The sequence below is a fragment of the Xenia sp. Carnegie-2017 genome, unplaced genomic scaffold (genome assembly GCF_021976095.1).
Source record: "Xenia sp. Carnegie-2017 unplaced genomic scaffold, XeniaSp_v1 HiC_scaffold_22, whole genome shotgun sequence".
Classification (NCBI taxonomy): domain Eukaryota; kingdom Metazoa; phylum Cnidaria; class Anthozoa; order Malacalcyonacea; family Xeniidae; genus Xenia; species Xenia sp. Carnegie-2017.
The window spans coordinates 10491677-10503382 of NW_025813485.1; the positions used below are offsets into that span (position 1 = coordinate 10491677).

Consider the following 11706-nt stretch of genomic DNA (forward strand, 5'->3'; position numbering starts at 1 on the left):
TTATTTGGTCAAACATGGCGGAAACACGAAAGGTTGTTGCGATATTGATTTGCCTTATTTCAAGCATAATATCATGCGTCCAGCTTTATAATGCGGTGTTGAATTCTCACGGAGAATATATTCGAAATCGTATGAATATTATTCGTCAGCTTTCGTTGCTTGGTACCGGAAGGGGGATTGTCAAGTTAGGCAAGAAGCGTCAAAGGAAAAAACGAAGATTTTGGATTCGACCTGGAAGAACAAATGCTTGGTGGAACGGTTTTATACGTGAACTAGTAGTCCCAGAAGAATGGCGAGAAAATTTTAGAATGTCTCGAGTTTCCATTGACAGACTAGCCGAAGAATTAAGACTCTACATCCAAGGGGAAAAAACTATCATGAGATCTCCTGTTGATGTGTTGACCCAAGCTGCTATCACACTATATTGTCTCAGTGATGAAGGTCGTATGAGAAAGACTGCAAATGCGTTTGGAATTTCTCGACAGACCGTTTCCAAAATTGTGAGAAAGGTATGCAAGGCAATAACAATACACCTTTGACCAAAGTATGTAACATTGCCATTTACTGAAGAGAATGTGCAAGAAGAAGTGAACAATTTTTACAGAGCACATGGTTTTCCACAGTGCTTGGGTGCAATTGATGGAACACACATTCCAATAAAGCAGCCACAAGAAAATCCTACTGACTATATTAACCGAAAAGGTACTTACAGTTTGAATGTGCAAGCTATATGTGACCATAAATACTGTTTTATGGATGTGGTTGTGAAATGGCCTGGAAGTGTGCATGATGCGAGGGTTTTTTCAAATTCCAGCCTAAACCAATTGTTGAAGAATGGCAAGATACCACCATGTCAACGCAAGATTTTAACTGATGAAGATCCAGTTCCTATTTTTATATTAGGCGACCCTGCATATCCATTAATGCCGTACTTGATGAAGGAGTATTCAAATGGTGGGTCTAATCAGCAGGAACAGTATTTCGGTATGACTTTGTGCCAATCAAGGATGGTCATTGAATGTGCTTTTGGTAGACTCAAAGCTCGTTTTGCAGCTTTAAAGCGTCCAATGGATATTAATCTTGATGAGCTACCTTTTGTGGTGTATGCATGCTTTGTACTACATAATTTTTGTGAAATTAGTGGTGAAAGAATTGCAGAAGAAAAGGTCACTGCTTCTGTCGAGTATGACAAACAATTTCAGCCAGTTATTGCCAACAATAAATTCAGAACTGACTGTAATGAAGCTGAAGGTAAAAAAATCAGAAGGATATTGACAAGGTACTTTGATCCATAGACAAACCAAAACTTCAATGAACAATGATTTAACAAAACCTATTTTTTATTTTAACCCAAACTATTTTCATCTCACTATGCAATATTTGTTACTAAGTAACTACAACCTTATAAAATATACACATCACTCTATGCTCATTTCAGTAATGCATATTATATTAAAATTTTCATTTGTAAACTGACTAAAGTGCAATGTGCTATTTTCTACATTCATCGGTTGTGCAGCCTGTGGTCTGTCCCAGTTGCTGTTGTAACCAGTAAGCGGAGTTGCAAATTGGGAGGTAATGGTTGAGGATGCAGCATTACTTGGCGAAGCATAGAAAACCTTCCACAATACACCCAGTAAGTTGTTCCATATTTTGCGAGAATTTCTTCATTTGGGTAGCCTGCTGCTTATCCACTTCGTCCATCTTTTCAAGAAGACGTTTTTTTATTTCAAGATCTTCTTGCATGGCATTCAGGAGTTGTTCGTCTGTTGATAACTTTCTCTTTAATCTGTTTTGTCTATAATTCTTCAATTTAGAATTTAAAAATTCTCTTCGTTCAGAAACACAGTTTCATTCATTTTCTTCATCGTCAAGAGTAGGTATTTCGGTATGAGGGCTGCTGGATGTTGAGGAAGCTATGGGTGTACCAATAGAGTTGGCGGGACTGGGACATATTAAACTTGAGTCAAACTCTAGTTGAATTTCTTGCGTCTCTATTCCAGATGCCATTGTAGTCGTAGCTGGTGAGCCTCCCCATATTTCCTGACATTTGTCGAAAGAAATCAGCACAACTCTTCCATGCCCACTTTTCTTACCACAATCAACAGCAGCGCGGAATTTGAGTCTGATAGATTTTAGTTTTGAAGTAATAATTGACTTATTGACTTCATTATTCTGGTGGGGAAACTCTTTTTCAATTTGGGCTGCATCATGTTCAGATAGATACTGAGCGAGGAATAAATTCAAAATATCAGAATATTTAGATTGGCATGTCTCCCAGTCAACATTCTCCGCAGTTCTTGCAGTTTTGTACTCAAGAACAACGTTTAAAAGGAGCTCCACTTCACCGTCGGTCCACACAAAGTTTTCGGTTTTGCTCTTCTTGGATTTGGACGAATTTTCTAATGCGTTTGACATAATTTTTGAATTGTATTTAATAGCAATGCGCAGAAGAATGTCAAGTGTCAAGAAAGCACATATACGTACACGTTATTTGCAGGCTCATCTTGTCTGAAGCGCATGCTCAAATGGAATTTTATCAGTGTTGTCAAATTTATCCGGATACGTGTGGACGGGCGAAAACGATCCGAAAACAATTACGTGTGGACGCGGAAGTTTTTAATACCGTAAAAAAAGTTTTGCGTTTTCAAATTTATCCGGATACGTGTAGACAGGGCCTAAGACCAGAATGCACAGCGCGCATTTTCATTAAAAATTAATAAGGCATATGGTCTATTCACAGGAGCCCTTTGAACAAAAAGCTGTCTTTCTTCCTAATCATATTCATTAATTCCTTTTATCTGCGTAATAGTAGTTCTAACAACAAGATTACCTCCTCCTTGGGAAAAAGCTGGTATCTCAAAATCCAAATCAGGTATTCTCACAAGAGCAGAATTCGTTTTCACCACCTGTCTGTTCAGATCCTTAAACACAAAGACAGAGAAACACATATTGCACGTAATGGTATATTTATAATTATATAGTGCGCGTAATGGTATACTTGAGATCTCAGCTTTCACTATTTGGTTTGGATCCTCCTAACTACTAAGCAGATGAGTACATACACCGTTATTGTAACTCTCCTATTTTGCTCACGACTTTTCATACGCAAACACATGCTTATATAACTGCTCCAGTGGCGTAGCAAACTCGTAAAATGGGGAGGGAGTGGCACAAATTCATACATTGCAAAGTCTAAATCTAGAAAAAACAACTTCTTTCAAAGGAAATTAATACGGCAGAACATAGGAATGCCAGGGACTGTTCATAGCTACAAACGGGTGCATTTGTTATTAGATTTGTGTAACGGCAATAACGATCAGTGGAGATTACTGCTCCAGAACACGTGCTTATTTGCAAATAAATATATGTTGCAACTGGATAACATGACATTCATAAAAAGATAGTGCTGACGGAATGTGTTAGCAAATATCGCGGAAGGTGTTAAATTGAGGTTGTAAATTAAACTAGCAGAAAAAGGAACATTGTCCAGTCCACAAATGGACCAATAAGATATCTCTCAAGTTTGTAGCTGTAGATCGTCAGGGTTGGTAGTGTCCTGAGAAGGACTGTTGGTGTTGATGTTGAATGACGTTTCGACAACCTTAGCGGGAGTCATCTTCAATGGTTTATTACCGACACAGAATGCTTGCATATTGACAAAGAAAAATGTGGTTATTTAATTTAAAAACATGTTGTTATTATTTTCATTGTCTTGATAGTGCTTATGAAATACATACAATCCAAATTTGGGATACTAAACTATAATTTGGGATACTAGATTTTCATACCCTAGTATCCATCTGGATACTCATCAAAAATATCCAGTTCGAGTTCCAATTCAAGAGATCAGACTTTAGTCTAAAGGTAACATTAGCTAAATTGCATTTAGTCCTGATTATTAACCTTTCATTTCTTTATAAAGTAAATGGTTTGAACCCGGGAGTATCGTTAGATGTTTGTAAATGATGATCGTCCAGGTTAATATTAATTATTAAATTTGACTCTGAAGATGACTACCGCTAAGGTTGTCGAAACGTCAGTCAACAACAACAAAAACAGTCCTTCTCAGGACTTTATTAACCTGCACTTTCATTTCTTTGTTAAATAGTAATTTCACACAAAAACATTAAATCAATGGAGTCTCGATATAAACATTAGAGTCCAACAGATTGTTTTAAAAAAATCTTTTGCCAAAAGAAGTTTGCCTTTATCATAATTATAAAATGAAAAAAAGACCTTTTGTCTTGAGTCAAGACATAGTTAAAGGTTTAATCTCTCCCTTCCAATATTCCACATTGTACATACTTGCACATTCACAGTAATCTATTATGTCCAACTATATAATAACTAAATATAATTTTCACAAACTTCCATATTAGTCTGAAGATAAATATAATAAAACCAAACTGCTTATGGCTTTTTGAAAAACAATCTATTGGGCTCTAATCTTTATATTAAGAATCTGCTTCCCACTTCGCACCACAATGGCAACCATATTGATAAATTAATGAAGATATAAAATTATGACAAAACTAAACATAGAACTGCAGTAAACATCAGAGATGTTTGCATTAACTTTTTGAACAGTTAGAACCACAGTGACTTTTTGTCTTATAAATGTGATAACGTACATTCAACTTTTGCTAACCAAACTATCAAATTTTTTAGCTGTTCTGACAACGATTTTCAGGTCAAACTATATTTGGGTGTAATGAAAAGAAACTAAACATACAAATACCTCTTTTGTTACTCTAACTTCAATCCTTATGCCAAGTGTTTGGACTGGTCCAACAGATTGTATTTCATTATTTCTGTTTCCACAGTGACCACATTCAAATGACATTATCACAACCTCTTGGAAATAAGGAATTTTCACCATAAGCATTTTTGTGATACCCTGCATAGAAATTATGAACAGAAAAATACGAGTTTAACACAAGGTTGTGCCATGTCAAATAAAACTGGCACAATGACATCGACTGTAAAGTGCTGAGTCCATGGATAGGTTGCTGTGCACAAGATTAAACAAATTTACTTATTTAAATATTTGCTTCATCCTTAAACATCATTTAGGAGTAGTGACCTAAATAATTAACAATAACATAGTCAACCTTGGACTACGCAACCCATGAAAATTTCAATCTGAATGGCAATAGATTAATTTAATTTTCTTCGAGAAGTTGCCACAATGGCAACAATATGGGTTTAATATTTATATTCGTTTCTTCATATAGATCCTCCAGATTTAAAGATTTACAAAAAATTAACGTCTGACGTTTCGGCTCATTTATAATATCATGCGTGGCCAGGCCAAATTCAAAATTACTACCAGAAACTCAAAATGCCAAGCTTTAGCAAACCTTTTCGTCGCATGCCATACACAAACTTTCTACAGTCATTGGCATGTCGATATCTTTCTCCATTGAGCCTATTTTTGGAAACATCAGTTGTTCTTCCATATTTATATCTGTTTCTCGCTATCGCTGGAATTGCGTGAATTTTCCTGCATTATAGAAGATATTATTTCCGACAAAATTTCAAATTTCTTAAGAGGTTTCCCAGTTTCAGCAGGATCATTATGACAATGTGCTTATGAATTACGACAATGGCAGTGAACAGTAAACGACTGAAAGGCTTGCTTTCACCATCATTGCCCGCAATCTGATGAACAGGACAGCAGTTTGTCACGTCAAAAATCTATTACTTCACGTAGCTCTCTTAAAAGACATTTAATCAATCTGTTTCGTAAATCCATCTGTTTCGTAAATCTGTTTCGTAAATCCATCGCATCTACTGGAATTTACGATAAACTGCTCTAATCGAACTGCTATGGAATAGCATCTATCATGGTCATTGTTTTGTCCTGACTCCTTTTCTGCTTATGGCGGTATCATAATCATTTGCAGTAGTAGCATGTAAGAAGCTTCACCGTGAAAGTCCACGCCATCTATAAGAGGAATAGATTGTTCTAGTTTGGCTATTGTTCGTGCAATAAGCTGGTCGTGATATCGCAAGATAAGGCTGTTACCGTCTAACTCCGCCTTTGCAGACACAGGGTTTGTTTCCTCCACAAAAGTTCCAGGGCCCCACTTTTGTTTCCCACTATAATTCCGTGCATACACTAAATCCCCCATCGAAAAAAATCTTCATTTGTTGTGTAGATCATATTGGTGTCTCTGCTCAAACCCTGCATGTGAAAACTTTACTCTTGCTGTTGGGTTTGCATGGCCAGGAGGGAGGTGGGAGTACGGGAGCTTTAGAGAAAGAAACGGACTAACTTTGCTTCGACGGTGTTAGGTTTTGTGATGTAGCCATCTACCTTCTTTCGAATATATTGACTTACACCGACAAAGAGAGATATCAGGGGCGGATCTAGAGTATGTCAAATCCGTCGTGCGACTGATGTTTGAAATTCAAAAATTACCTATTCATATTAATTAAAAATCATTAATTATTCTTACTTTATTATCGCATTTACTTCGTGATAAAAATCCAGCTTTATTTATTATTGAAAACTAATGGCTAATCCAATGAATATTTCATTGGTAACCAGATCAGTTGAATTTTTTGACCTGGAATAACCGACTGATAAGCGGGGTGGCTTGACTGGTTAGACGGATAAAGGAGTCCATGAACGCCAAAAACGCTTATTTTATTGGTCAATGGCCAGATCAGTGGACAGTCTGGAATGGTCTCGACTTATAATAGGGGTGGCCGGACGTATAAGGGAGTCCAATTGCTATCTTATAATTGGTTCATTTGAATTTTTGTTTTATTGTGATTGGTTTGACGGATTTCGACTGATAGCCTACTGAACAAGGAGGCAAGCTCACTGTCTGAATACCCATAGTCAAGCTCACTGTCTGAATTGAATGTTTGGTCGTTTCATAGTAATTTTTATAAGCATGATAGAAATTAAACTACAATCAGATGGAATTTATGGAAATCTTTTACAAATTCATATATTGACATGAATGCTGCTGTCCAAACTGTGAATTTTTTCAAGAGGGTGAAAAATTTATGGATAAATTGCAAAGACGATCTCGCGAGCGACATTTCAGTCATTGATGTTCAAAAGAAAGCCAACATTGTTTTGAGTTTTATCAGCAGAAATTTACATCCAAAATCGTAAGTAAAGGACAAGTGAAGTGTATGCATGAATGTAATATATCAAAGTCAATTTTTGCGAGTGTGTGATGCGATTTATGTCAATATGGCTTATGGTAAGCAGATTGATGCTTCTAAAATTGTTGTTGCCGGAAGGACTTTTAGCTATGATTTCTTTAGTGCTTGGGGAATCGTGACCGTTATATGGCAGCGAAATCCTACATTCCTGCAAATATATTTCAATGGACAAAAAATCTGTAGCCATAAGGCGCCATACTATTATTTACTTTATCATAAACAAATGTTTGGGGCTTTTCAGTTTATAATCATTGATCATTCAATCATTGGACAGTTATACTACATATTGTTTAAGATTTGAGAAAACTAACATTGATTACATGAGAAGCTGTTTACTATAACCTGTGATTTTGAGTCTTCTGATCCATGAAGCTTTTTATTTTGACCTGAGTATTTCACATACATGAAATGTTGTCCCATGTCACATATTGTCCCCTTTTCTAACTGAACATCTAAAGATGTAAAGGTGTGTTAATCTACGGCTCATACCAGATTGTTTGCCATAAATTCCAAAGGGCTATTGATGTATGAAAAGCATTTTCTATAAAGTAAAAATGTCTTTCTATGTATGCAGATAAACCTTTAAATTTGGCAAAACAGCAAAGTAATTTTCATGATCACTAGGTAATTTTTCTAATGATCATTATAATTTCTAAACTAAATTATTTCAGATTTACATTCAAACGAGCTTTGATCATATGAAAAGATATTTATCATAACCAGTAAGCATGACACATTAACCAATTTTAACATTCATGTAATTATATAATTAAAGACATGTTGGTTACATTCTGTTTGTATTTGCAAAGACAATGCTACTAGTGATTGCTATATAGCACACCTTGCATATACTTACAGAAGCCGTGTGGTTGCCGGCTTAGAATTGCGCCAACGTATCCTCTGCGTGTCGTAAAAGACGACTAAAAGGGGTTGGTGTAAGGAAGGGCATCCTACCGTAAAACTTTTGCTCCAAAAAGAAGACATGGCCCCCAGTTCCCGGCAGCCCTTCAGTGGGCAGGGGGTGCGAAGAATCTCCGGATCGAATGTTGGTGGAAGTGTCACCCTTCGGGTAGGCACAGTGAACGTTGGGACAATGAAGGGAAGGAGTGCAGAAGTGGCGGACATGTTGAAGACAAGGAAAGTTGATGTGTGTGGGTTTCAGGAGGTAAGGTTTAAAGGTGAAGGTACGAGAGTCATAAAGGATGAAGATAATGGAGCGAGATTTAAGTGGTCTTGGAAGGGAAACGGAAGTAGCACGAATGGTGTTGGCTTTGCGATAAGAGAGGATTGGGCGAAGTCGGTTGTAGCAGTGAAGAGAGTTTCGGACAGAGTCCTGAGAGTTGATATAGTTATTGAGGCCGAAGTTGTGAGTTTCGTTGTGGTGTATGCTCCACAGGTTGGACGAAGTGCGGAGGAGAAGGAAAAGTTCTACGACAGCGTGTATGCAGTCAGAGCAGACATTAGAGGGCGATGTGTGATGCTTGGTGATTGGAACGGTCATGTGGGAAGCGTAAGAAAAAGATACTATGCGCATGGAGGTTTTGGAGTTGGTGATATGAATGCTGAAGGCGAGGCGATATTGGAGTTAGCAGCGAGTTGTGAGATGGTGGTAGTGAATACGTGGTTTATAAAGGAAGAAAGCAAGCTTGTGACGTATGAATCTAGTGACAGTAGGACGGTGGTGGATTATATACTGGTGAATAAAGAAGAGAGGAAAAACGTGAAGGATGCAAAAGTGATTGCAGGAGAAGAATGTGTGACCCAGCACAAGCTGCTGGTCATGGACTGGAGAATCAGGAAGGTGAAGAGGAGAAAGGTTGAGGGTAAAGGCAGGCTTAAGCTATGGAAGTTACGATCGAATGAAGGGAAACAGTGTTTCCGTGACGAAATTGCGACATTGAATGTTGAGGGTGAGACGGTGGAGGAGCGATGGACGTGCTTGGAGAAGGGTGTTTTAACGGCAGTGGAGAAGGTATGTTGTAGAAGTAAAGGCGGTGTAGTAAAAGAACAGGCATGGTGGTGGGATCAACGAGTCAGCGAAGTGATTGGCGCGAAGAAGTTGGCATTTAAAAGGTGGAGAAAGTTGCGGACTGAAGCAGATAGGATCGATTACATCCGGTTCAAGAAAAAGGCGCGAAAGGAGGTGGCTAAAGCGATAGAAATGCATCAGAAAGAGCTTCTCGTAAAAATGCAAGAGAATGGACGAAAAGCGTTGTTTAGAACGGCTAGAAGGAGCAAGAAGGAGAGGAACGATATTTTGGGTGCTCCCGGCGTGCAGAACCACGATGGGGAGTTGAAGGTGTTATTGGAAGACAGGTTAGAAGTGTGCAGGGCGTACTGTGACCGTTTGATGAATGTAGAGAATGAGTGGAATGGAGAAGTTGAAGCAGATGAAGTTTTGGGGCCGTGGGAAACAGTGACTGTTGATGAGGTGGCGGCGGCTCTGCGCAAGATGAAGAAAGGAAAGGCGATGGGACCGAGTGAAGTGGGTAGCGAAATGTTGGACAATGAACTATGCGTGAGAGAGTTGTGTAATGTAGCGAACGAGGTTTTGAGGGGCTCAAAGATGCCGAGTACATGGAGAAAGAGTCTAGCGGTCCCGCTGTACAAAGGAAAAGGAGCAGCGACGGTATGTGGGAATTACAGGACTATTAAGCTGATGGAGCATGCGTTGAAGATAGTAGAGAGAGTGTTTGAAAGAAGGTTGAGGGAAGTTGTTCGGATGGGGGAAGAGCAGTATGGATTCATACCTGGGAGAGGAACGACGGATGCGTGTTTTGTGTTGAGGCAGCTGCAGGAGAAATTTTTGGAGAAGGACAGAGAATTGTATATGGTGTTTGTAGATTTGGAGAAGGCGTTTGATAGAGTTCCGAGAAAGGTGATCGAGTACGCTGCGTAAGAAAGGTGTGACAGAGAATATGGTTCGGGCAGTTATGGAGACTTATGAAGGTGTAGAGGCGGTGGTTACGGAGGAAGGTGTTAGATTTGGTGTTTTGAGGTAAAGTTGGTGTTCATCAAGGTTCAGTCTTGTCGCCGTTACTGTTTGCTTGTGTGATGGATGTACTGACAGAGGAAGTGAGAAGAAAAGAAGGATGCTGGTGTTTGTTGTATGCAGATGACATTGTCTTGGTGGCCGAGTCGAAGCAGAAAGTCATGGAATGGTACCGAGAATGGAAAACGGCAATAGAAGTCAAGGGACTGAAAGTGAATGAGGCAAAGACGAAGGGCATGAGATACTCGAGGCAGGTGGAGGTGAAGGACAGTTATAAATGGCCATGTGGTGTGTGTGGGAAAAGAGTTGGAGTGAATTCGATAATGTGTGGGAAATGCAGTAAGTGGGTTCATGGAAGATGTTCAGGTGTCCGTGGTACATTGACAAGAGTAACTGATTTTGAGTGCGGGACGTGTCGAAGTGGTGGGCGAGTCGCGATTGAATGGTTTGAACTAGGTGACGTGAGTTTGGTGTATCGGAGTTTAAATATCTGGGCGATGTGTTAAATGATGGTGGAGGGTGCGAGCAAGCGGTGAGGAACAGAGTTCAAGCAGCGTGGTGGAGTTTTAGAGAGTCGTCGGCAATGTTGTGCGGAAAGTCGACTTCGTTGAAGCAGAAGGGAGAATTGTACAAGGCATGTGTTAGAAGTGTTTTGGGATATGGAGCAGAGTGTTGGGCGCCGAAAGCAGAAGACCTGAGAAGATTGGCGTCGACGGAAAGGAGAATGCTTAGGATGATGTGTGGTGTAACGTTGATGGATAGGATTCGAAGTGAAGAGATTAGAGAAAGAGTTGGTGTTGAGCGTATCGAGAATTGGGTAAGGCGCCAGCGTTTGAGGTGGTTTGGGCATGTGGAAAGGAGGGAAGAAAGTGCTGAAATTCGTAGAACGTTGTATATGAATGTTGATGGAGTCCGCAAACGAGGTAGACCTAGAAAGAGATGGATGGATGCTGTGAACAGTGATATGAAGGCGATGGGTATAACGAGAGATATGGCGAGAGATAGAGACGTTTGGCGTAGAAAAGTTCATGGACCGGTCAACCCCCCTGGCGGGGATTAATACTGGCCGGTATACAAATTTGTTTGTTAGTTTGTTTTGTTGCATATACTTACAGAAGATAATAGTCTAGTGAAATGCCTAATAAACATTTATGGCATTAAGCTGTCCTTAATTGCGAATTTTCACTCTGATAATTTTTGCTTAATCTTTGGCAGAAAAAAAATTTGAGTTTTTTCTCAAAATGTGAATTTGCTGGCACTGATGTGGAGATGGATAAAGGGTTACAATAAACTTGCATGGTTTGAAGTCTGAGCTTTTCTATATCTATGAACTGTCACTTGTAGTACCAAATTTCTAACTTAACTCGTTACATAGAGGTTTGAATGGGGGTCTCTAGGGGGGTCTATGCTTGACAACTTGGTAGAAATTTTTAAAGACTATATCTGTTTTTGAATAGCATTATTTTAAAATAAATTTTACGTTCCTAGACATGCTAATGAGCCATATATTTGGCATGATAATGATC

The 11706-nt window shown here is 39.0% G+C and overlaps 2 protein-coding genes across 2 annotated transcripts in view; one reads left to right on the forward strand and one right to left on the reverse strand.

Moving 5' to 3' along the window:
- The window catches only part of LOC124445457 (zinc finger protein ZPR1-like), a 28962-nt gene extending 23306 nt beyond the window's left edge, over positions 1–5656 (reverse strand). Inside the window, exons 1-3 of the mRNA XM_046996181.1 lie at positions 5364–5656; positions 4742–4900; positions 2834–2924 (exon numbers count right to left, since the gene is read on the reverse strand). Coding sequence (XP_046852137.1) covers positions 2834–2924; positions 4742–4900; positions 5364–5462 — 349 coding nt within the window. The 5' untranslated portion in view covers positions 5463–5656. The remainder of the gene's footprint in view (positions 1–2833; positions 2925–4741; positions 4901–5363) is intronic.
- Positions 5657–8170: 2514 nt separating this feature from the next.
- On the forward strand, positions 8171–10087 carry LOC124445097. Its single transcript, XM_046995806.1, has one exon. The coding sequence runs from the start codon at positions 8171–8173 to the stop codon at positions 10085–10087; it is 1917 nt and encodes a 638-aa protein (XP_046851762.1).
- The last annotated feature ends 1619 nt before the right edge of the window (positions 10088–11706 follow it).